The sequence below is a fragment of the Octopus bimaculoides genome, chromosome 20, assembly GCF_046866305.1.
Source record: "Octopus bimaculoides isolate indiv1 chromosome 20, ASM4686630v1, whole genome shotgun sequence".
Classification (NCBI taxonomy): domain Eukaryota; kingdom Metazoa; phylum Mollusca; class Cephalopoda; order Octopoda; family Octopodidae; genus Octopus; species Octopus bimaculoides.
In genome coordinates this window covers 6,259,069-6,284,898 of record NC_142947.1, presented here as the reverse complement: position 1 = coordinate 6,284,898, position 25,830 = coordinate 6,259,069, and the positions used below count along the sequence as shown (strand labels likewise).

Here is a 25,830-nt window from a genome sequence, read left to right as displayed (position 1 = left end):
AGGGGTCGCAGAGGTGCAGCTCCCAAAGTTGCTGGAGAGCTTGATGGCCTTGAGAACCCAGTTTCCACAAAAGATGTTTGCCGGGAGCTGTACAGATTTTGTAGGTGGGGGCTGCGGTCAGAGAGCCACTACTTTCAAGGACAAATGTTGCAGGGCGTTTGGAGTGGAGTGGGAGCCCGCAGAGTTGGTCCCTGGAGCGTTAAAGGAATGTTGCTTTCTCGGACGAGTCATCCTTTACCTTGTTTCTGACAGCTGGCTGGATATATGTGTGGGGATGGCCAGGAGAGGCATTTGACACAGGATGCCTTCTTCCGACTGTTAGACATGGAAGAGGATCTGGGATATTCGGGGAGGGGGGGGGGGGGGCTGTGTCTTGGAAGCCTGTTGTTCACAGTCTCTAACCAAAGTTCAGTATCAAGGACAGAGAGTCTATTGGTGAGGTAATATAAGAGCTGCTACGTTGGTCCTTTGGTGGATAGAGTAGTTATGTGCTGGATGCTTTCCATTATGCTCCCCTTCGCTTCCATACTACATTTACTAGGGTTTATCCTAACTAGAATATTGATTTCCACACCAACAGTAAAGCAATACATAGACACACCCTCTGCACAGATGCCTCTATAGTTAAGTTGCAGCTGAATGCATACACATTCCCTGTTACACTTCTCTGTAACTATATTTGCTCTGAAACTAAACATATATACCTACATGTATATAAACACTCCATAGCTAAACAGATATATTCTCCCTTCCCCTCCCTTCTCAAAATTATGACCTGAACAGACACTGTGCCAATATCTCATGTTTCTTCTTCTTAACCACTTCTGCCATGGTTGTGTGTTTACAGTTGAGATATGAACAAGATTAACACTTTGAGAAACAGAGTTCTTACTTACCATATCTAAAATTCTTCTTAATTTCAATGCTGCAGGTGCCATTACTCCTTGATTTGACGGAGTATGAGATGAGAAATAAATACACGAGTTGCTGACAATGCCGTCTTGGATTTTACGAGCATTGGCTGCGAAAGAGAAAAAAAAGAAAGTTGGATAGAAAGGAAGAAATATGAAATATTTAAAAGGCTTTAATAGATAATAAGATTTTTAAAAAATCAACAACCTATTTTGTGTAATTGAAAACTGGGTGTTTGGATTTATGTGTTTCCATTATATACTTAGCTGTAATGTTTAAATTGTTGGCCTTTATTTGTTATGGTTAATTTTCCCAAGCTCCAATAGATTATTCTTTGTTTCGCGATACATGTATGGCTGTTTTCCTATGAGGCAACTCTCCTACCCAGAAAAAAAAATCGGGTAGGGGAATCCAAGTGCACGTGCTAGTTTATATAGGGTGGTGGAGAGAGACAGAGTGAGGCAGAGAGAGAGGGGGGGGGGGGGGGTAGTGGTCAGAACACAAGGGTGAAATATATTCTTTTGGGATTTGTGTAGCATAATTTAACGAGACTGCAAATGTTGATAAATAGTAATATAGAATTGAAAAATCTGAGAGTTTTCAGTCAGTTAATCTAAGACAGAATTAGAGAAATAAGTGACTGTGATAAACTTGAATAAATGAATGACTGAACACACACACATCTTCTTGACTTGGCTTTGCAAATGAAGAGAGAGCTGATCCCTGTTGATTGCAGGCATGTCCATGGTGCTTAGGCCAACTGAGGCCAGCCAAGCACAACCACAGTGGCTGCAGTTGAAGGGCTGGTCAGTATTTGGACGACATGCTGCTGCAGTACTTCTTCCTGTGCCGTCCTTGAGAGAGACTCTACGGAAGTTTTTGAAGGAGAAGACAACATATTACAGATAAAAATGTGTGTTTGTTTGTGTGTCTGTGTTGATGTATCAATGCGTTCATGTACAAAAGCATTCACATCCTTAATGTAAGGCACTTCTCTACAAGAAAGAAAATAACTGAAACCATTCAATCAATACTGAAATGAGTTCAATACTAGACCAAGTACAAGGTCGGGGGTGTGTGTGCAATATGGATAAATGAATGAAACTCTTTGAAGGTAATGTTCCACCATGGCCACAGGGCTGTGAGCAAAAACCAATAAATAAACAAATGACACAATATCTTATACTTACTAATAGCAATATTAAGGTCTCTACGCAAAACAAATCCAACCAAATATTGTGATTCTCTGGATACAACAACAGGAAAACCATTATGTTCAGTCTCTCGAAGAACACATTCTTGAATTTAAAGAAAAAAATATATAAATAAAAACGAAACATAAAAAATATGACTGATAATGAAAATTTAAAAAATGTGTATGCATGTGTGTGTGTGTGTGTGTGTTATTAACTCTTTCATGAACAACATTTCTAATGAAGTATACTGCCAATTGTACATCTCAATTTGGAAAATAATTAGTAATTAGGAAGAGTTTAACAAAATAGCTTTTCCATTATTCATTTGGCATTTTGGACACATCATGTGATTAAAAACATTCCTGATGCTAGGTTTTGAAATATGAACAATTTAAAAGAAAGGGTGGTGGACATCAAAACAAGGTTCAACACCAATTGTGGTAGAATATACAATGTTGGGTTTTCAGATTTCATTTATTTTAATCCTTATTTTTCATCAACAACTTTAACAAATCAGCGATTTCTACTGCCAAGGTATTGAGAAGTTAGTGGAACATTGGCAAGAAGCTATGAACAAGGAAGACATTATACGGTTGACTCGTTAAAATTATTGAGGAAAAATAATGATTTCAATAAATGGGAAAAAAAGGAGCCAAATGCATTTATGTAATAACCTCATAATAGAGCGTTCTTAACTGAAAGAGAAAAGAATATAGACAGAAGAAAACTTACCAATTTCTTCAACTGTCATTGAATCTTGAGTTATAACACAGAGGGGTGGGTCACTTCGCCTGTACAATAAAAATAAAACTTTGTAAATTGTTGGCTGCAAAAAGGGAAAAGAGTAAGCCACCGTTTGTTGTATATAACAAGTGTCTAGTTTTTGTGGTATGTAGAAACATTGCATTGAATGGATTACAGTTAAAAGAAAAACAGATCATTAACCACAAATAATATATACAACCACTTGTATATTGTGATAGTAGCAAGAGAGATTACATGAGTGAGTGCTAACACAAGGACTGGGCCCCTGCAGCGTAAAGGATTATTTTAACCTCCACCTGCATCTTCATTTACCTTTTACAGTTATTGGAGTGTGGACATACTGGAGCACTGCCTTAACCACACAGCCATGCGTTTACGTTATTGACTGAAGATTAGCAGTGATTCAGATTTGGAATGAAGACTGAAAGTAGAGGTCTGTGTAGGTGAATTTGTCAGGGGTCACTGTCATAGTGTAGCAGGGCAAGAAGTTGGCTCTACCCAACATCACCTTTGCATCTCCTCCACGACTGGTGCAGTTTCTAGTCACCTTGAACATCTGTAAGCAGACATATTTATGAAAAAAATGGATCAGGGTATGCAGGAGGGGGGGGGGACTCACTTTCATGGGTTTCATGCTAGGTGAAGTGGTTAATGTACCACTTGAATGTGTGTGTGTAGATTAGGGTGGGAGCAAATACAATAGGAATGATGATAAGAGGACAGACAGGTAGTATACCAGCTGGACTTGGGTGGGGGTGATATACAACAAACTAATTCAAAGGAGAAACTTTATTGTAGTATAATGATAGAATAAGCAGAAAGAAGACAACAGCACATATCTGTTGCATAGAGGCTGTAATTAAATAAAGTATTACAGATTACAGAACATTTGAATTGTGTGATTAAACATTGAAAACATACTGGAGAACAATAGAAGAAAATATTGTTCAAGGAAGCTTACTAGTTCTTACCCATTACCAGTTCCTAAACCACAAAGGAATATATAGTTCCTTACCATAAGAGACATTATTCTCTTTACCATAGGCCCTCTACTCAATAGAAAACATTACACACACCTCTTCTTAGCAGAATCACTTCATATAACGCTACAAGAACAGGGGACAGAATGCCAGTTGCTTATCAAATAATTCATTTTGTACACTGTTATGCAGAATGCAGACTGGATAAGTCTCAAACAGCAGGCATGTAGTGTTATTTGAACAGAGGGCAATGTATTTGTACCACATTAACATTTGTACTGCAATAAAAGACCGTCACCACCAAACACGTAATATTAAAATACAAGCAATCTCAACACTGGCAGAGCATACGATAGACCAGATTAACACAAGAACACATCACACCCACAAAATGTAATAACCCAGAACATTTAATGCTTCTCAAGAGATGAGGAGTCTAAACATGAGACACCATAAAAATGTTCAGGCAGGCAGGCAAAACATGTAAAATTATCTCAACAAAAAGCTACATGTGATACATTTTTGATATGCAAACACCATAGAAAATATCTTGTGAAGAGCAAAACCCATTCAGCAACAAGCAATTTACCAGCTGAACATGTAATAACCATTCCAACATGTAGCCTTATTACATCATGTAACACATCCCTAATTATAATGGATATAACTCTAAAACTTGGTAAACAATGGGGTAAAATATTTTTTAATCATATTTCTTTTTATTATTTATTATGGTTGAGTGATTAAAAAGCTTGCTTTACAGCCACATGGTTTTGTGTTCAATCCCAGTGCAGCACCTTGGGCAAAACACACAACTCTGGGCAAAACACACAACTCTGGGCTAAACAATGCATTGTAAGTAAATTTGATTGACAGAAACTGTAAAGCCCATCAAATATATATCCTCATCATTTAATGTCCATTTTCTATGCTGATATGGTTTGACAGGAACTGGTCAAGCCAGAAGACCACACCAGGCATCAGACTCCAGTCTGTTTTGGCAGGGTTTTTATGGCTGGATGCCCTTCCAAACGCCAACCACTTTATAGTGTGGACTGGATGCTTTTTCAGTTTGTAAACTAAATGAAGCCACTGAATATAGTCTATTGCTGTTTTGGTCTTTTCTTCTGATTTTAATAAAAACCAGATTTAAAAACAGTATGTTTGCTTTTTATTAAATAATAATACATATTAAATTCAAAGATAAATGAGTTTTTTTAATATAATTTGACTGCCTTATTTTAATGAATAGATTATAGATAAATTAGACATACTGTGTGTATTACAAATTGTGATTTAGTATATGTAGCAGTGACTAACATGTCAAAAACCTCTGGCCAGTATATATGTATTGTATGGATGTAAATATTATATGCTATAGCTGTGTGGTGAAGAAGTTCACCTCCCAATCATATAGGTCTGGGCTCAGCGCCACTGTGCTGGGTTGACCAAAGTCATTTGAGTACATTTGGTAGATGGAAACTGAAAGCATGTACATGTGTGTATGTGTATACATACCACAGTATTGGCCAGACTATCAGATGTTATTATACGTTGTTAGTCACAATGTGCTTAGAGTTATTTTAACTTTTGAATGACATAACCCTGCTAGATAGAAAGCAACCTCACATATATATTTTGTATTTGAAATTAATGTTTAGGTAGGAAACCTGAAGTGCACTTTCATTGCTGAGTGTCTCTTAAGGTATGGATTGGATGGTTTGACCAGGGCTGGCAAGCTGGGGGCCACATCAGATTCCAGTTTGATTTGGTTTAGTTTCTACAGCTGGAGACTCTTTCTAATGTCAGCTACTTAACAATGTGTACTGTGTGCCTTTCATGTGGGGCCAGCATGTGAGTTTTTATGTGGCACTGGCACAGGGCTCTTGTAGGACATCCTCTTCACCAGTGGGAGTGACCTTAACACTTCTGTCCAGTGGAAGACAGGTTTTCTTTAGTACAGCAAGTATCTCAGTCCTTTGTCATTTCATCTGAAAGGTGTTCTGAGCTCATCTTTCAGTATTCTGGCCCGTGTCTTCCTGGGTCTCTCTCTTCCACGTGTTCCATCCATTTTGAAAGACCAGCACATCTTTATGGAGCTGTCAGCATCCATCTGCGTCACATGACCAAACCAGCACAGTCTCCCCTCTTGCACACAGCATACCTTATCTCTCTCTCTCTTTCTTTCTCTCCCAAATCAAATGGCACTCTCTTGAACATGTACACTCACATTACACATCCAGCAGAGCATATATACAAAAGCATATATACACACATGAAAATATAGTATACAATATATACGTATGCAGTACTTCCAGAAGTCAATTTCACTGCAATGAGCAGGATTTCACAGGGACCTTATGTAGACAGATATCCTGGTCTCTGTGTGAGGTGTGTGCATGTGTGTTTGTCATCCCCCTGCCATCTCTTGATAACTGGCTTTACTAAGCAGTGTTGGTTTGTTTACATCCTATCAACTTAGCAGTCCAACAAGAGATTAATAGAATAAGTACTGTGTCAATCAGTTAGACTAAAAGTCTTCAAGGCAGTGCCCCAGAATGGCCACAAGTAAAAGATAAAAGACATTAATGCATCGTGATCTGACAACACACCTACCATTCTGTCAATCTAACAAAACAAAGGATTCTTCAAGAGTCTTCTTCAATTTTGAGATATTGGATTTATTCCTTTTACTTGTTTCCGTCATTGGTCTGCAGCCATGCTGGAGCACTGTCGTGCAAGGTTAGTACGTATTTTAATTCTAGTACTTATTTTATTAGACTCTTTCATCAAACTGCTAAGTTACAGGCATGGAATTTGTATCAAATCTCTAGTTCTCTGATACAACCTGTCCGTTTCCAAGTAATCTAAATTTAAAACATTCCATCAAATTTTCATATTAATTTATGCTCCAAATATCAGATTGATAATAGCAAAGTTATTTTATTACAAAAATTTTCCATTCTTGTCCAAAATGAAATGAAACAAAAGCAGCGTATTTCAAGAGAAAATTGGCAATAAGCAGTCTTGGGAACACATCAGCAAATGATATATGCTCTTCAGACTTTTGTGTCACACACATTACATTGGCAGTGATTGTCAAGAACAGGCAACACATCAGGCAACAGAAAAATCACCACATTATTAGCAACACATTTTATTATATGGTGGTCAGCAGGGCATGAAACTATGTCTTTTACAGACAATTAATTGACTGAATACGTGGTGAGCGTTTGCATGTGTGTGAGTGAAAATTAACATGATGAGAGAGAGAGAGAGAGAGAGCAACAAAGTCAAGTTGAATAAAAAAACATCTTGGATAATAAAAAGAAAAACACACACAGATCTCATAAACCATTTTTCTAACCATGCAATGCTAATTCTAAAAATAAAATGTTTTTAAAGACACATGGACTTCTAAAAATGGATGAGACATGGAGCCAAACTATTTACCATGCATCAAGAAATGAAAACTAGATAGCAAAGACAAAACAACTGCTCTTCGAAGAAAGATATTCTTCAATAGACTTAACCCTATAATGCTTATTCAAAACAATTCTTGATGCTTCGAATATTATGCTATTATGAGATGAAAACAAAATGGTTGTTATAAAGTCATGAAGACAGATCAGAGTTATGTTTAAAATATATATCAGGACTTAAAGAAATTTTGTTGTCTTAATCTCCACTTAGCAAATCTTTTAATCTCTACCCTCCTACACTTTCTCTTCTCCTGACCCCACTCACTTCTTTTCACCTACTTGAAGGGTCCATCCTGATGCCTCATCACCCTTATAAATCTGTTGTCGGTTCCACCTCAATCACAGTCATGGATTCTTCAGTGCATGGATTGTTGCCACTACAAAAGTTGGTGTGCTAGTCTTCCAGATGTGGCCAAACCACCAGAGCCTTTCGCTGCTGGACTTGGTCTCCAATGGTCCAAGGCTGCTGCTGGCATTGTTCTACAGGATGTTATTGCTTGAGATTCATTTCACATAGAGAGACACCAAGGATTTGACAAAGACACTGCATTTGGAACACTTTTAGGATGGTCCAGATCTCACAGTGCTGTAGAGAATGACAGACAGAACCAGCATACAAAAAAGATGGAGCTTGGTCCTTAGGGAGATGTTGGGCTTCTTCCAGACACCACCATCAAAGGGATGCAGAAGTTACAGACTTGATTCTGCATTTCATCTGTGACTGATACAACTTTCTTCTCCAGCACCATGGAACCAAGATATCTGAATGCCATCAAGATGCACAAAAGCTGGCAAGCTATCTGTTGTTAGAACTTTCATCTTGTCTGCAGAGACCCTGAGACCATAAGGTTGAGTGAAGCGGGCAATGTTGGACAAGATATCTATAGCTTTAGCATCATTGGATATGGAAGAAAGCCATCATCGTTCCCATCGAAAGGTGACAGCAGAGAATGCAAAAAACTAGTCGGTTATCAGCTTCTTCTCCATCACTGGGGAAGGTATTTACAAAGATCATCCGACTGCAGCAGTAAAAGCATCACAAGCAGACCAACAGGGAAGAGCAACCTGGTTTCCAACCTGGATGCAGAGGTTGCAATCAAATATTTGCCCTTCATCAGCTGATGGAAGAACAAATGTGCGTTGAGCAGCAGACAGTGGTTGTATTCTTTGTCAAGTGGACCACCCTATAGAGATTGTTGGCAAATGCTTCACAAGATCATTGTGCTCCTATGTTCAGTTTTTATGCTGGTTCAGACCTTCAGATCAGAGATAATCACTTTGAGGCGTTCGCCATCAAGACAGGCTTTCAACAAGACGTGCTTTGCTCTCTTTTGTTCAATGTGACTGACTCCATCGTGCAGCAGGCTTTTGACAGATAAAGTGGATTCGGTTTGATGCCAACAGACCTCTGACCATCTTCGCTACCATCGATGCCGAAGCTACAGATATCTGGTACGTATGTACTGATGTGTATACATGTAAGTTAATGTAGTACAAGTTTGTCATTACAACTCTTTCAAACCATTTTATGTATAAATGATTACGTATAATAAAATCCACACAACCTGTATGAATTCATTCGGTTAAATAGGTTGGAGTGGCACCTCATTGGACTAGAACCAACCTGTTGCTATTACTAATCACTATGTCTAGTAGCAGCAGCAGCAGCAGTAGCAGCAGCCTGTGCTGTTATTTGGAAGAGGCTCCACTCCAGCCTATTCAACCATGGCTAAATTTATGCAGACATCATGGATTATATCACACAAAATCATTTATATGTAAAGTGGTTTGAGATGAAATAATATTGAAACAGTTGTAACAAATATTAAACTTGTGCTGAGTCAACTCTTTATCTTGTGCGTGTGTGCTACTTTATGAAATACTTACACGCCAGTAGAACTGATGTGTAAGTATCTGAACTTCCTGCACTGTAATAAATGCTGAATAAGAAACACATTGGGATTTACCCAAAACAGACTTAGTATATGTGTGTGTGTGTGTGTGTGTGTGTGTATGCACACGCACACTTGTATGCATATGTCTCCGTGCCTTGATATTGTCTAATAGTTGCAAAATGATTGTCACTGGCATTCAAGCAGTGTTGTTCATTTCCGTTGTTGTGCAAGAACATGTCTGGTCATGGAGGTGGGGGTGGGGGAATATCATCTTACTTGGAACTAAGCCATAGAAAATCTGTCATAATAAATTCCTTCTGACTCACACAAACAGAAAAGTTGGTATTAAAATGATAATGATATATACGCAGATATATATATATATATATATATGCATGCACACACATTTATATATAAACAGGTATACTTATGCACGCACACACACACACAAATCAGACATGAATGAGTAATGACAGAGGTAGGTGAAATAATAGTAATAATAATATTAATAATAATGGCTTTCTTTTCAAATGTGTGCATGGGTGACTCCTCAGAATTTAACAGTCCAATAAAAGAGACAGCAAACTATATAATTTAAAACAACAGCGAATGACTACAGCAACACCAACAGCAACACCAAAAAGACTTAATAGCAATCATGAGAAAAATGACCAAACTACCAAACAAACCCATAACACAAAAACAAATTAAAAAAGAAAAGACACAGAAGTTGTAGAGCAACAAGAAAAGTTCAAGCAACCAAGGAGTCTGGTTCTTTTTTTTTATGATATAAGCATATATATATATATATATATATATATATATGCATATATATATATATATATATATATATATATATATATATATATATATATATATATATATATGCACATGCATCTATGTATATATACATATATATATATATATGCATATATACATATATGCACATGCATATATACATATGTACACATACATGTAGAGAGAGAGAGAGACACACACACATAAATAAATATATAAATGGTGAAGCATTCTACAAAGGCAGCACTGGGGGTGGGGTTAAAAGAGAGGTTGAGAGATGAGAGCGAGATTCAGTAGTATTGGAAAACAGAACACTTACACGCCCAGTCCATATCGCCAGTACCTTGGGAGGCAAAAACAAAAACATAAAAATAAAAATGAAAAAAAAAGACAAACTGTTAAAATGGATAAACATGAAGTGGTGGTGGTGTCAGTTGTTGTTGCTGTTTAGTTCCAAGTCAACCCTGATTGAACAGACCTATGATGAATGACTTTCCAGCTGTGACCATCTCGTCTAGACATATGTAAGGCTACATCATTTAATAGGATTTGGTTTGAGAGATTTGAATGTTATTTCTAGATGGCTGAGTGAATGTGGAGAGGCTCCCACACGGGCTCATTACTGTTGTTGCTGGTGGTGATGATGATGATGATGATGAGGTAATCGTTATTATCAAGTATTATCTTGTTCAAATGTCCACAGCACTTTGTGTCTTTACTGCTTCTTTGCAATCATCTTTGTACCTTTTAAGAAAATTCATTCATGACATGTGTGTGTGTGTGTGTGTGTGTGAGAAGCTTGCTCCTCAACCACATGGTATTTTGGGTAAGCATTTTCTATAGCCCTGGGTTGACCAAAGCCTTGTGAGTGGATTTGGTAGACGGAAACTAAAAGAAGCCTACTATGTGTGTGTGTATATGTACATGTGTGTGTATCCCCCTATTACTTGCAATCAAGAATGATTTGGTATTAGCATGGTACCATGTTTCACCAATGGTTTTAGATGCCATACATATTCACAAGCTGACATGGATCACCTTCCTAATTTTGACCCAACAAAACATCCAGGATGTGACGGTGGGAGCAAGAAAAAAAGTTGCATAAACACTGAGTTGAAAGTTCATCAATCTGAATAGGACAAAAGGCAATGCGCGTGTTTGTATGTGTGTGTTAATGTACATGTATGCATTTAAGGATTTCGTTCTCTGAGGCAACCGTCTGAGCAGAGTCCCAGTCAGTGCCCATCTTCCTCATCTGTCAGAACAACATGGCTGACCAATGCAAGTCATCACCCAGCTGGATCGTCAGAGAAAAGAACATGATATGTAGGATCCAAAGAGGAAAAACAAGCAACATAAACAATCTCAGCTAATGTACCTGAATCATACAAGTAAGAAACAGCATCCCAATTTTTGAGTATTGTTGGTTGGATATGAAATCCCATTTGACAATCCTAGAACCAAAACATGATCCCTAAGGGTCCCAGACCAGAATGCAAGTCTCACAACTACAGAGCAAGACTGGGACGGACATGTTAAAGAATAGACCCAACATTTCCTCTGTGAGTTATAATAGAGGTATCTAAAAGAAGTTCCGGTCCGACTTCTGACCCAGAAAACCCTCACCACCAATGACTACCCAAACAGACTCAAAAACACACACAAATACATACTTTGCAAACACACAGGGGTTCTTTTACTGGTTTCACTCATTGGACTGCAGCCATACTTGGGCACCACCAGTTAACCATATCAACCTCAGTACTTATTTCAGACAGTTCTTATTTGCATTCTTCCATATTTGTCAAACCACAAATTACTGGATATAAAAGGATGCAATATAAACAACTAAATACATACCAGTGAAGTCATAGCCACACACACACACATCATCAACATCATTTTTACATCCATTTTCCTATGGTTGCATGGGTTAGATGGTTCCTGTCTCTTGGCATTGTTGAATTTCTTTGTTGTCTTCTTTATATGGTTCAACACAATGGAATCAGTTTTCGCCTTTCTCCCTGCTTATGTCTCGCTCAGTCTTTCTCTGCCGCCTCTCCCATGCATCCCACTGCATCTCTTGTACATTTCTATTTTAAATTGGGTACATGTACACCAAATAGAATTCTTTTCTAATCTTTCAGCACATCAAACATGGCCATTTCCTTGATGGCAACAAGCTTCTATCTTCCTTACTATAAATTAAAATTTGACTTTGTTGCTCAGTTAACCCTGAGGCCTTTGCTGTCTGACTGTTCTTCCCACATTTGGAATTTCTTTTCTAAACCTTCCACATTTTCAGTTATAAAACTCAGCTCATCAGTATACAGGAATTTCAATGGACAGTTGGTCTTAGACTTTCTGATTATGGCTCAGAGAACAATAATAAGAGCAAAGAACCAAGTCTAAATTCCACAGTGAACTTGTTACCAACTTCCACTTCACTAACGACACATTTGTACAACATTTGTCTACGCTCTCAAGTCATTTATCAACAATTAGCTTTCTGAAGTAGTTCTGTGCTCTTTTCTCTCTGTGTAACTCTTCTAGGCTTATTAGCAACTAAATACTTTGATGAAAGGTAGTTAGTCTAGTGTAAAAATCATAAAAAAATAAACTGAGATGAAATTTGTTGGTACCATTTACTGAACTACATTGTGAATATAGTTTTTACCTGTTATATCACTTTCACCTGCCTAAGTTGCTCAGATACAGTTAAGCTAATTGCATGCAGGTGTTTTCACATATGTTTAGAAGGTAACTGGTTCCTGGGCATCAATTTTCTGTCTCAGAGCTGAATTTGTGCTTCAATTAGTCACTGTAACTTGAAAGCTTCATCACTCGCATTAGAACAAGAATTCAAAGATATGCCCTCATCTCCACCATTCAACAACTTTGCAACACCAAACTATTAGCATCGTTTACTTTTATTATGAGAATTACAGTCTCCTCATAAATACACCAATATGCAACATCTCTACATATGTTAGTAAATTAATGTCTAATTTTGTTTTTAATCCTTACTATTCACTAATGAAAACATCAAAGCAATACCAACAATGCAGTAAATTCACTTCTGCCCAGAATCAGCAAATTCCAATACCACTTGGATATCAGGTGTTTAGAGATAACACTGAAATACATTCCTAATTATTATCTCCAAATTCAAGCCCTTTTTTCCTAATCAAATCATTTTTTTTTTTTGGTCCTTTCTTTAACATTTGCTCTTCCTTACTTGCAATGGGTCAGATAGAAGTTCAGCAAAATAGACTGATAGAATAAATGCCAAAATTCAAGTAGTAGGGTTGATTTGTTCAATAAAACTCTTAGAGGAGATGCCCCAGCATGGCCACAGTCCAATGACTGAAACAAGTAAAAGTTCCATGAATGCAATGCTGTTGCTCAAGACATCAGCAAAGCCTTCAACCATGTCAGCTAAGCAAATTTCGTATCAAAATTTCCAGCCTATGGGACCACCCTAAACTCTAACTTCTCAGAAATATCTTCCTATCAGATTGCACTTTCAAACATATATTGATGAAGCTTATTCTGTCTTAATCTCCATCAGTTCTATGTATGTTGAACTATATTTACCACAGCTTATGTGAAAGTCAATGTTTTAATTACCTACGTGTGGTCAAATAAAAATAATAGATCATTATTAGTTCTGACATCTGATACTTTAGATCTGTCTACATCTGTTACAACAGACACATCTAGCATTATCTATATCAGGATTAAAAAAACCTTCACCTTTTAAGGTATTTAATGAAATTTTTTTATCCCTACACCGGTTGGATTGTGTACAATGTTTCTGTCAAGTGATTTAAGGCAGTAATTTTGCTTGTTTGTTATACAATCTCTGATGAGTTGATGTAATCTGATTGAAGAAATACTTTACATAAGATATCTTCCGTAAAGAAATATGTGTAAGAATGTATGATAATGATGAAGAATGTATTAAATTAACATAAAAACTGATCTTCATTCTTGTAACTTGAATATAGGAAATTTCCAAAACTCAACCTAAACATCAGCAAATACCATCTTTATGGTCAGGTCAATGGAGAACACACACACACAACATCAATCACCTACTCATGATTGTACAGCACATCACAGGAAATGTTAATTGGTTCATATTTAATCAATCATCAAATAGAAAATATACAACGAAGCTGCCCTAACACCCATTGCTAGATGTGTGGTTTCAATTCATGGCTGAAATGTTGAAAGTAAATAAAATGAAGGCCCAGCATTAAATAGAAATATTTTCTGGTTTCGTTCTCAATATAGTTTGAAAATATCCACAAAAATATCCAGCATGGTCTTTGCTCATTTTAATCACTATGCACTTTCTTACTTCATGCAGGTGTCAGAAGGTCTGCAACAAAAGTCTTACTAACATCAATAAAAGCTGTGTGGGTAACACAGAATTACAAATCTCTGTTAGTAAAAATCTATAAACATGAAACAACCAAAACCAAATACAATTTCAGAGACAGCTCAATGGGGTCTTTGAATGGGAAATGTCTGTCAAAATAATAGCATAAACAGAAGATGTAGAATTGGAAGACTGTACAGTAAAAACATCGAACCTGAGAGGTTAACTCAAAACATGTTTAAGGCTAAGATTCCTTGAGTACAAAAATAAGTGAAAATTAAAATTTCTTTCAAAATATATCTGATTTCTTTAAAAAAAACAGTGTAGTGGCAGCAACTATAGATAAAACTGATAAAATTAAGAGCTGTAGCATAGAAGGTATACAATGGCTTCTGTAGACACTGTCATTTATGTCTGACAGAAAAAACTCAAGAACTTGACACTACATGGTTGTATCTTGAATAAGAAAGAAATCGTTTCATCATGTCTCCATGCAAAGAAATTTAACCTTCAATCATATTTTTGATTCCAAACTGTAAACTAGATGAATGTACAACCTACACCACAGGGTAAGAAAACACTGTATGTAAAATTGAGTAACTGTCACCCATCTCCACACAAAGTAAATGTTTTTACATGAACCAGGAGTCACAAGGCATGCAAAAGTTTGCTATCATAGCAAGCAAAAATTTCAACAGTAAGTCAAGAAAAACAGGAATTCTCGGTTGAGAATTACAGCATCTGAGTTAGTGACTAAAATAGAGAGGTCCAAATGCCATCTTGATTGAAGATAATGTTATTATGGAATACCATTCTGCAATCTAGGTACAAATAGGGATGGGGGAGAGGGGGACTGCTTGAGAGACAGAAACAGAGCAAGGGGAGAGAGTCTCAAATTCTATTTGTATTGGGTCTATTAGTGACAAAAATGAAACCAGAAATATTTATTGGACGAGGAAATGGTTCAGATGAGAAACCCCACCACCTAAAAAAAAAAAAATTTTTTAAAAACATTCTTTCACACAAATTTGACATATTTCACTGAAAATTCAGTCATTAGATCCCTCAGCAGTTTCTTCCAGCTTAAGGGATTTGAATCTATCTTAGCAAAGAGAAATGGTTTATTGGTGACTGAGTGCTGCATTTTTTTATGTACTTACCGAGGCCGCATCACATCTGCTGCCATTGTTGTGTGGGTGAATTCTTCCTTGCTGTCTAAATAAGGGTAACCATTCAGTCGTATATGGGCATCATAGCTGAGGAGTTATGTCAAGGAGTTTCACAATTCAATGGTTTGAGACAACTGGTGATATGCTGTGCTTGAGAAGACCCACCCAGCAAAGTAGAAGCCATCTACCTGACCCATCCCATCTCCCACAACCGACCCGTGCTCACCACTACTTTTTTTCCCTCCTTCTCTTTCATTCTCCATCACCTATCCACCTACTTATCTACCTGCACACAATATGTCCCTGCTAAATCCTCTACTTTCCACTCACCTTTCAAAATTCCTGTCTCACTTTTCTAGATGCACCACCCTGCAGCTTGGTTACATCCTCTTTCCTCTCTGCTTTGTCTGAGGAAGCCATGTCTATCTTCTGATGTAAGACACCTTTCTGCCTCTCAATACTCACCCCATACTCCAGTTGAGGGGGCTCTTTGTCCTGCAAATTACCTGGTGACCTCAGTGCTGCTGGAGCAACATAAAAAGCACCCAGTCCACACACTGGAAAATAATTGGCATTAGGAAGGTCATCCAACCATAAAACCCATGTCAAAGCAGAGGACAGAGTTTGGTGTCGTCTTCTGACTTGCCTGTTTCTGTGGAACCATCCTGCCTATGTCAGCATGGAAAATGGATGTGAAACAATGATGATTACACACACACACACACACATATATATATATAATTACACACGCATATATATGTTAGACAATAAACACAGGTGAGTCTGGGACTGCTCCTAGTATGCGTGTGTGTGTTTGTGTAGACATACATAGGACTGTAAATGTTTCCAAATCAGTTTCTATGATGGTGATGACCGTTTGCAACTATCACATGATGTCAAGACAAAGGAGGTACAAACACACGCACACACACACACATATAAAACCCAATATTTTTGCTTTATGTGTGTGTTTGTATCAATTCACTAAAGTTGAAGTCTAGTCGTAGAGTAACCAGCCTTGTGGCCAAATCATCAGACTATACAAAGACTAATTTAACTGTTCACCACTTCTAATTATCGCTGGTCCAGGGGAGACAACCTATGTCCACTAACGTTTTTTTTTTCTCTGATGACAAATTGACACAGCTTTTCTCTACCTCTGCGAGGTGAAGAGTTAAATTTGCCTTTGTATAGAGTCTGATGAGCTGTCCACAAGGCTGTGCCTTTCGTGGATGCGAAACCGTTGGTTCCTCTCTGACCAGACTTTAACTTTCGTGATTTAAAACTGCACAGCTCCATTCTTAAGAGAGTTTCCTTTGAGGATTGTTAATGAAACGTGAAGGTTGGAAAAGGTTGGAGTTTCTTTGAGTGATACATACATACAGGGTGTCCACAAAGTCTGGGTACATGGAGATTAACACATACTTTAAGAAATTATTATTTCTTATATTTAATTGTTTATGTTATGATTTTATTTCCTCCATGTACCCAGACTTTGTGGACACCCTGTATAGGGGGTGAACAAAATAATGGAAACACCTAGAATCATAAAATCATAATTTTGAAACATCTGTAAAACCGTCAAAAGCTTGTTTATTTTTACGTTATTCCTTTACCTTATTTCTGACCACCAGCCGAGTATATGTGTGTGGAGACGGCCAAAAGAAGCATCTGACCCAGACTGCCTTCTTCCAACAGTTAAACATGGAGGAGGATCTGTGATGATGTGGGCAGCACTATATCTTGGAAATCCACTGGCTCAATGGTTTCTCTTCATAGCAGAATTAATACTCAAGACTATTTAAGCATTTTATCTGATCAAATTCATCCTATGGTTGCAGAACTGTTTCCTGAGGGAAATGCAATCTTTCAGGATGATAATGCACCAATTCACACAGCTAAAGTTGTTACTGAATGGCATGAGGAAAATTCTAGTGAAGTTGAACATCTTATCTGGCCAACACAGTCCCCAGATCTCAATATTATTGAATACTTATGGTGTATATTAGAAAAAACAAGTAAGGAGTCGATATCCTCCACCATCATCACTACAAGAACCGGAGACTGTTTTAGCTGAAGAATGGACAAAAATTCCTCTGGAAACAATTCAGACTTTGTATGAGTCCATACCTCAAAGAATTCAAGCTGTAATTACTGCCAAAAGTGGTCCTACCCCATATTAAAATAAATTTGTCTGAAATTTTAAGGTGTTTCCATTATTTTGTTCAACCCCTATATATATATATATATATATATATATATATATATATATATATATATATATATATGTATACATGATGGCCTTTTTTTCAATTTCCATCTACCAAATGCTCTCAAGAGGTTTTGATGAATCTCGGGCTGTAGCAGCAGGCACTTAACTAACGTGCTACCCAGTGAGAATGAACCCAAAATCACATGGCGGTGGGGAACAAACTTCTTAACCACACATCGTGTATAAATATTATTTTTGTTTTAACATCTACTTTTCCATGCTTGCATGGATCAGATCAGTAAATGTTGGTGTGTGCGCACACACACACACACACACATGGTGGCTGTCTGCTCCTTACAGAGTCTGACCTTTTGCTGTACCTAGAATTACTCTTTTCTAGCCTGGTATCTTACAATAACTTTTGAGCCCTGAAAGTCATTTAAAGAGCTGATCCCAAACACTGCAGCAATGTCTCAATTTTTGCTCATTTGTTATGGATGTTCAAGTGCCACTTCAGTCCACCATGTGACTAGCTGGTCTTTTGACAGACATTTCATTCCAATAGTTTGTAATATGCTCTATCCACATGGCCATGCTGGTGCAATCTCATATTAGTGTGAGATATGCATACTTTTGTGCATAAAGAACATTTAAAGAAGGAATGAGAAACTCTCACAACACTATTGATTATACATACATAGATACATGGGAACACACAAGCCATGCTTTATAACCACCCCCTACTCTTGTAAGCTGCCCAATACACCTGTCTATCCTCCTCTTGACATCTCCACTGTTGGTTCTGCACTCCCCAATGCAACAAATCTATGCAGTAAAACAATACGACCAACCTTTAGAGGCTTCCCACACAACCACAAAATAAATACCGAATTGACCTCAACAGTGCAAGGTGATTCCCACAAGACCCACCTTCACCCTTCATCTTCCTGCAACTAAATGGAAAAATGAAACACGTAAAACTCTAAATTTCAGACTTGAGAAAAAGGATACATTCCTTCCTTGCCAAGAGCATCCCCAACCCATTTACTTGTCATCACGGCAAGCATCATGGGTACAATGTACTGCAACCCACCTGTCAGCTCAAACATTATCACAACCAAAGACACTGAAAATAGAATTTAAGAAAAAAAAAATTTTTTAATAATTTTAAAAATGAAAGGTACAGAAAAAAATATATAAAATGAAATACTAACAGCAGGCAGTGCTCTAGTATGACCATGGTTGTGATAAACAAAAACCGTAGAACAAAAATAAAGTCAAAAGTGGAGCTGTTGTCAATGCTGCTCAACTCAAAGGAGTGGTGGCATGTGTATAGGTACTGCAGCACCCGCTACCTCCACTCAATATTATCGATAACATTCAATATAATGAATCCTTTTTAATTCTTTCTTTATATTTGTACATTATTTAATCTTCAAGCTTAATGTCAGTAGCCATCCCTTAGTTTATGAAACAAAATACAAAAATCCTTGTATGGAACTGTGTTCTTCACAGTTCTAGTGATGCAATGTTTGGCAGTTGTGCGCATGCTCACATGTCCAAGATAGGAAGCTGCACGCGAGGGAGGGAGAGAGAGAGAGAGAGCACTGTGCTTCACGCAGTGTTGACCCTGCTGTGTTGGCGAAAGGTGGTGTTTCTTTTTGACTCCACTTGTGTTGTGCTTAAAAACGTGTTTATAGTATTGAATGCGATAAAGAGTAGAATTGGATTATTGTCCTGCTTCCAGCTTCAGTGTTGCTGACAGGATTTGAAAAATAGGGCAGATGTTCCCAGCTTATTTTGTGATTTAGGGGTGATTTTTGAAAAACAAGGGGGAATTCGTGGCTGTGTTCAGTGAACAAATTAAACACACCACCTGGCAGTGGCTAAAATGCAAACTGATCAAGTTTATGTATAAATTTTCTTTTTATATGTTTGTTTCCTTTTACACAATATTAAAAAAAAAACTGGTAAAAATTTTCTGAAGCAGCACTTCAACTAATTTTGGAAACGATCTACTCATGTGATTTATGCACCCACTAAGGTTCACTTTTACTTTTGTTACAGGACTACAATCTCACTTGGCTTGACAGGTCTTCTCAAGCACAGTATATTGGCAAAGGTCTTGGACATCTGTCACTATCTCTGTGAGGCACAATGTTCAAACAGTGCTTTTTATGTGCCACCAGCACAGGTGCCAGGACCCAAAGTAAATCATGGGTGCACAAAAGGTGCAGTGGGATAACAGGCAGTAAGGGCACACATGAAATGAATTCCTTCAAATTCCTGGAAAGCTCTTTGGAATTAGTCAATGGCTTCTATTACCCCGGTAACCAGATCAAGAGTGAAGATGGGTGTCCCATAAGTGTGAGAGCCAGAGTAAGAATTAAGTGGAGAAAGTTCAGGGAGTGATTAACTCTGATGGCAAGAGGGGAATTATTTCTTGGAATGAAGAGTGCATTGTATGATCAATGTATACAAACTGTGAAGAGCAGACATTGAAGATGTCTGAAGGCTGGAGAGAAATGAAGGAATCATGCTTTGCTGGATGAGTAATCGTCAGTATTTGATGTCCATTGTCAATGTTGGCATGGGTTGTAGGAGTTGACCAGAACTGGCAAGCTGGGGAGTAACACCAAGCTCCAGTCTGGTAATGTTAATGAGAGAGAGAGAGTGGGGTGGGGTTATACAAGGGGCTGTAGTGTGCTGGCATAGCATGTCGAGAATGGATGACAGTTGGGTAAAAAAAATGCTAAATGATTCAAGAGAAACGGATGTATGGAAGGAAAAATGAATGTCCAGTGACAAAGAATAGAGTTTCTGCTAGAATAGGAAGAATGGTATTTGTTGTGTGTGAGGATTGATGAAGCAACTAAGTCTTTATTTCTCTTACCTGTCATCCTTGTCACCCCTCCAAGTGCTGCAGCAGCCCCAACCATGGCATACAGACCTGGAGTAACTGTACACATCTCCTGAGATGTACACATATTGGAAAAAAACCAGGAATCCCTATTTGCTCTGTAAAATAAAGATTAAAAAAAAAGGTCTTAAAATATTGTGTAGAAAAATTATAAGAAGCAAATTCTGACCAATTTAATCCAAACCATCTTACTTTTGTAAACGGTTAGAAGCAATTCAGTTTAGTCCAACTGGAAAACAGCTGAGCTTTCCTAATTAGAAATTCTGAGTACAAGGAATGTACAAAATAAGGCAGACCAATTAGAATTTGAACCCACATTGCCAACTGGATATGCAAAGGGCTTAATTCCCCACCTGACTTCTTCGACACACTGTTCAATAACCTCACTGATAAACCATTTTACTGAGAAAGGGAAGATTTATTTCATTAACTAGAATAATGGTCATTCAACCTGCTAGATATAATAGCCAAATCTCCATCATACATCATGGAGATTTGGTGTTAACATTAGATCATGTAATGCTAGATAATAGCCAAAAAATAGCAGCCGAATCTCCCAAGATCACACTTTACCATCTGAAAATATGGCTATGTTTCTTCCCCCCCCCCCCCAGTCACAGACTTACAGATGTCAAGCTGAACATCAGCCGTATCAATTTCACCTGCATGAGATAACTAGAACCTGGTGTAGCTCCACAGCTTGTCGGCTCTGGTTAAACCATTCAACGGAAGCCAGCATGGAAAACGGATATTAAAGGATGAAGATGGGGATGGGGAAACCGCTTTTAAAGGGCATGAGTGCTACCACTTCCTTCCTGAATTTAAAATAAGGGAAACAAAGTAAAGGGAAATAACTCACACAACCAACTGTTCAGTGCCAATACCAACTATGCGGCCAAGAATGGCACCAACAACCATACTGGGAATAAACAAACCACATGGCACCTGGAAGAATAAAACAATTCCAACACTGAAGGCATTGAGTGAAGGGAAGTTTGAGAAATAATGTGCAAAAGTGTTTAATAAATAGCATCATGAACCACACACACCCTTGGTGTAGGTGTGTCCTATGTGTATGCATCAACTTCATCATTGCTTGGACGTTCATATGTTCAATAAGCATTAATACAACACAAACACATGCTATTAACACACACTCACACACACATTATTGAGAACATACAATTCTACACACACATATTACATAGTTCAAACATACAAACTCTCTCTCTCCGTGTGTGTGTGTATATATATATATATATATATACACACACACATGTATATGTATGTATGTGTGTGTGTATTTATATATAAAGTGAAGAGGGATTAGATAATCTGCTCAGCCACTCCTGTGCCTATATATATAATATATATATACACACACACACACATACATGCTATCAACACCATTGTATTTTACAGCACAAACACACTTTGTACATACATACACATGCACACAACCATACACATACACACTGCAAGCACACACATAGTCCTAGTGCATATATGCACTCAAATATAATGAACTGCACCAAATAGACACACAGACACTTTACTGAAATAAATCATGCATTCAGTTACGATGAGAGAGTGCAGGATGTGTACTTATTTCACTCACTTTAAGGCCAAAAGTGAAAATGGTGATAATAGATTTAAAGAGTAGCGCCAAGCATAACTGCCAAACTGCACGGATGACCCCGTCACCAGCAACGGCACTTCCTCCAAAGATGTTCACATTTGTTATACTACGGTTATAGTCACTGCAACGAGATAAACAAATAGATTAGGATGATGATGTTTATGCTGCCACTGTTAATCCAGTTGATAAATACCTTGTGCTATTAGTTCTTCTCATGTTACATAGGTACTGCCTTGACACTCATACTATCAGAAATGCAACAAGACTGGTCAATTGTAAAAACGGTAACCAGTGACATTTCTGCTTATAAAATAAATGACAGGAAAATAAACTGAAATACCAAAAATGACTTTACTTTACAGAAATCTAAAATATAAAAAAAAAATTTTAAATAACATAGAAATAAAAATAAAACAAACTTACCATAATTCTCGAGTTCCTTCTGGTCCACAACGGTTAACGAGAAGACGGATCAATTCACTGGAATTCATTCTAGATAGAAACAAGAATAAATACTTATTAAATAAAGCATGCAATGAGATTGAACCCAAGACCACGTGGTTGGGAAGCAAGCTTCCAGGCCAAACACCAATGACGGTGTATCAAAAGAAACAGGCAAATGTCCTCAGAATGTTGCTGGATTCACACAAGTTTCTTTAAGAAATTTTCTCTGAGGAACCAAATTAGAGTTATTGGGGGAGGGGGGCCAATCAATTAGATTGACCCCCAGTCCGCAACTGGTACTTTTGGAATGGTTTTAACAGTTGAATGCCTTTCCTAATGCCAACCACTCCAAGAGTGTAATGGGTGCTTTTACATGCCACTGGCACAGGTGCCATTTGTGTCACACAGTTATATAGACTTTTTATCTAAAACAGTTTCAAGTGAATATATTGAAATAACTTTCTGAATTAGATTAAAAAATCAGCAATTTTGAGCGGAGGAGACCAGTTGATTACATTGACCCAAATACGTGGTTGGTATGTTTAGCTTATCAAGTCTGAAAGGATGAAAAGCAAAGTTGATTTTGATGGGATTTGAACTCAGAACACAAAGAACAAGAGTTCTTTGTTCTGATGTTCATTGACATTTCACAGTTCTCCAATGAAGCTTGTCTCCCCATCTTCCCCACCACATATCTCTTATCTTCTTCATGCACTTGCTTCTCTCTTCCCTACTCAACATCATTACTCTTCTGCTGTTCCATACTCTTCACTCATTCCCTCTGCCCCTCTGCATTCTCAACCCACCTCAGACCTTCACAGTCCATCACTGCTATTTTTGTTGTCTGCCACTTTCACCTGATCCCTCCGAACCTTCTTCTGAAATGTAAGAAGTCATGCAGCACCTCTACAGCAAGAAAAACCTGTTCTGCTCTGCTCCCTTCTATCATAATTTTACCCCTCATCTTTTAATACAAGGTTTCCCCCTCAGGGTTTGTAGTCTTTGCAAACCAGATGGGGCCTCATTAGTGCTGGACATCCAGTCACAGAAACCATACCAAAGCAAACACTGGAGCACAATGCAATCCTTAGGCCCATCGGATCCTGTCAAACCATTCCACCCATGCCGGCATGAAACATGGATGGTAAATGATGAGGATTATGGTACGTGCAAGAAATAGAAGCTAATACCTGACGGAAGGAACGTGCATGCACACACAAGTTTACTTCATACCTTGTTTTGTTTTCATCCACCACTTTGTTTGTATTACATTATAGCTCTAGAGTTAAAGGAAATTTCATTTATTCAAAGGCTTAGTAAAATTTGCACCAAAATGCAGTGTTTGTGCATTTGCAAAGGTGCATTTTTTTTTTGCTTCGTAGCATCTCATGACCGACTCACTTTTCCTGCCCTACTTGCACCCTGTTCTCCTCTTTTCCGTTAGAGATTTCTTCTCTTTTGGCTAAAGAAATTTTGTTTAAGCTGTTGAGAATCTAGTCAACAAGGCCCAGAAACACCTAATGAGTGGCAATGGCCCCTACCCATCCCTCTCACTGTCAGAAATACAGTGAACCAGATTGGTTTATTAAAAACCTGAAACCAACAGCATTATCTTTCACAAGAATGTAAGATGTAATTCATTAATAGCTTACAACGTGTGCTACATACCTTGTATACTGATTGGGAAAACTGAGAAGAGCCGTAATAAATGTAACAACCAAAACCTGCAAGAAAACAAAGATGAAATGGTTGAGTGGAGGATTAATGCATGTTTGGGTGTGTATTTGTTAGAGGGTGGAGGGGGTGCAAATTGACGGTACAGGAGACAGGTACGACAGTGTGGTTTTGGGTTCAGTCCTACTGGATGCAACTTGGGTCGATAGATCATCATTACTGTTTTAACATCCACTTTCCCACGTTAGCATGGGTCCGTCAGAATTGGGTGAAGCAGGTTTTCTGCAACCAGGCACCCTTCTTGACATGAAACTTCATGTGTTTCCAAGCAAGGTAATATTAATCCCCCACCCCCACCCCACCACTCCATAGCCAGACATGTTTTCACAGAAGACTGTAAAAAGTGTCATCGTTTGGATGACAATGACACTCATTTACAACAAGCATAGAATGTCATGGCAAGGTGATAAAACTTATTCCAGCTGAAGCCATCCCATCCCTTCTTTTCATCCTTTAAGATAAGGAGAGTTTTGAGTGAGATTTGACTGTTATTTCTAGCAAGTTGAGTCCTCAAATAGAATTTCCTCATTTGGCTTTGATGTTAAACCCCAGGACATTCCTGATGGAGCAGAAATATGGCATAAAAGGCACTCCAATCATGCTCAACCTATATTTATGTTTATCAAGGATTACATTGTCCAATGTGTCCTTTTTTTAAAACAGATTTAACTATTATTCCTAGCAGATCGAGTGATCTTGTAGGGACTTGGATTGGTCAAGCTACGACTTACCTCAACAATTGGATATTTGCCCAGGTTGGAAGTTTTGCGATATCTGCACCACATAATATTAAACTTTATAAAGAAGCTACCATACAATCCCTGGAAATAGAAATGAGAAATGAGAGTAGGAGCAGGTTTGAGAGGGGGAAGGCAGAGGAGGGAGAAGATAAGAGAGAAAGAAGGGAGGAGGAAGAGGAGATAATTTAGAGAACGAGGATGAGATAGAAGAGAGAAGGAAGGAGTGGAAGGAAGAGGGAATACAGGTGAAAAGAGGGGGAGGAAGGATTACAAGAAAACTGAAGAAATTTCACAGAGGGGGAAAAAGAGAAAGAAAAATAAAGAGAAATCAACTCACACCAAATGCTCCAAGAAGTATAAATGGTATGAGCTCCTGAAGGTACCATGGTTCATTGTAGTCTATGTAGAACATGACAAGATGGTCATTACCAAATGGATTCAGCGAACGAAGGACAAAGGCTGCAGCCAAGGCGCAGAAAAAGGAACGCCATAGGGTCTTCAATGGGAAATAGTAGCTGACCTGAAGATGGAAAGGAAACAGAAAATAATTGAGGTAT

The 25,830-nt window shown here is 38.0% G+C and overlaps 1 protein-coding gene across 8 annotated transcripts in view; it reads right to left on the bottom strand.

The window, feature by feature from the left end:
• Positions 1–25,830, bottom strand: part of LOC106878803 (H(+)/Cl(-) exchange transporter 3) — a 111,404-nt gene that overhangs the window by 6,029 nt on the left and 79,545 nt on the right. For 6 of the 8 annotated variants that reach the window (XM_014928143.3, XM_014928141.3, XM_052975048.2 and 3 more), the window contains 13 exons: positions 25,611–25,793; positions 25,265–25,354; positions 24,468–24,523; positions 22,779–22,847; positions 22,335–22,476; positions 21,576–21,661; positions 20,690–20,814; positions 18,808–18,922; positions 15,576–15,671; positions 10,348–10,371; positions 2,841–2,899; positions 2,103–2,210; positions 897–1,021 (listed from right to left, as the gene is read on the bottom strand). In XM_014928143.3, the coding sequence (XP_014783629.1) occupies positions 897–1,021; positions 2,103–2,210; positions 2,841–2,899; positions 10,348–10,371; positions 15,576–15,671; positions 18,808–18,922; positions 20,690–20,814; positions 21,576–21,661; positions 22,335–22,476; positions 22,779–22,847; positions 24,468–24,523; positions 25,265–25,354; positions 25,611–25,793 (1,278 nt within the window). The remainder of the gene's footprint in view (positions 1–896; positions 1,022–2,102; positions 2,211–2,840; positions 2,900–10,347; positions 10,372–15,575; positions 15,672–18,807; positions 18,923–20,689; positions 20,815–21,575; positions 21,662–22,334; positions 22,477–22,778; positions 22,848–24,467; positions 24,524–25,264; positions 25,355–25,610; positions 25,794–25,830) is intronic. The other 2 variants (XM_014928142.3, XM_089338703.1) reach the window with 1 other exon arrangement.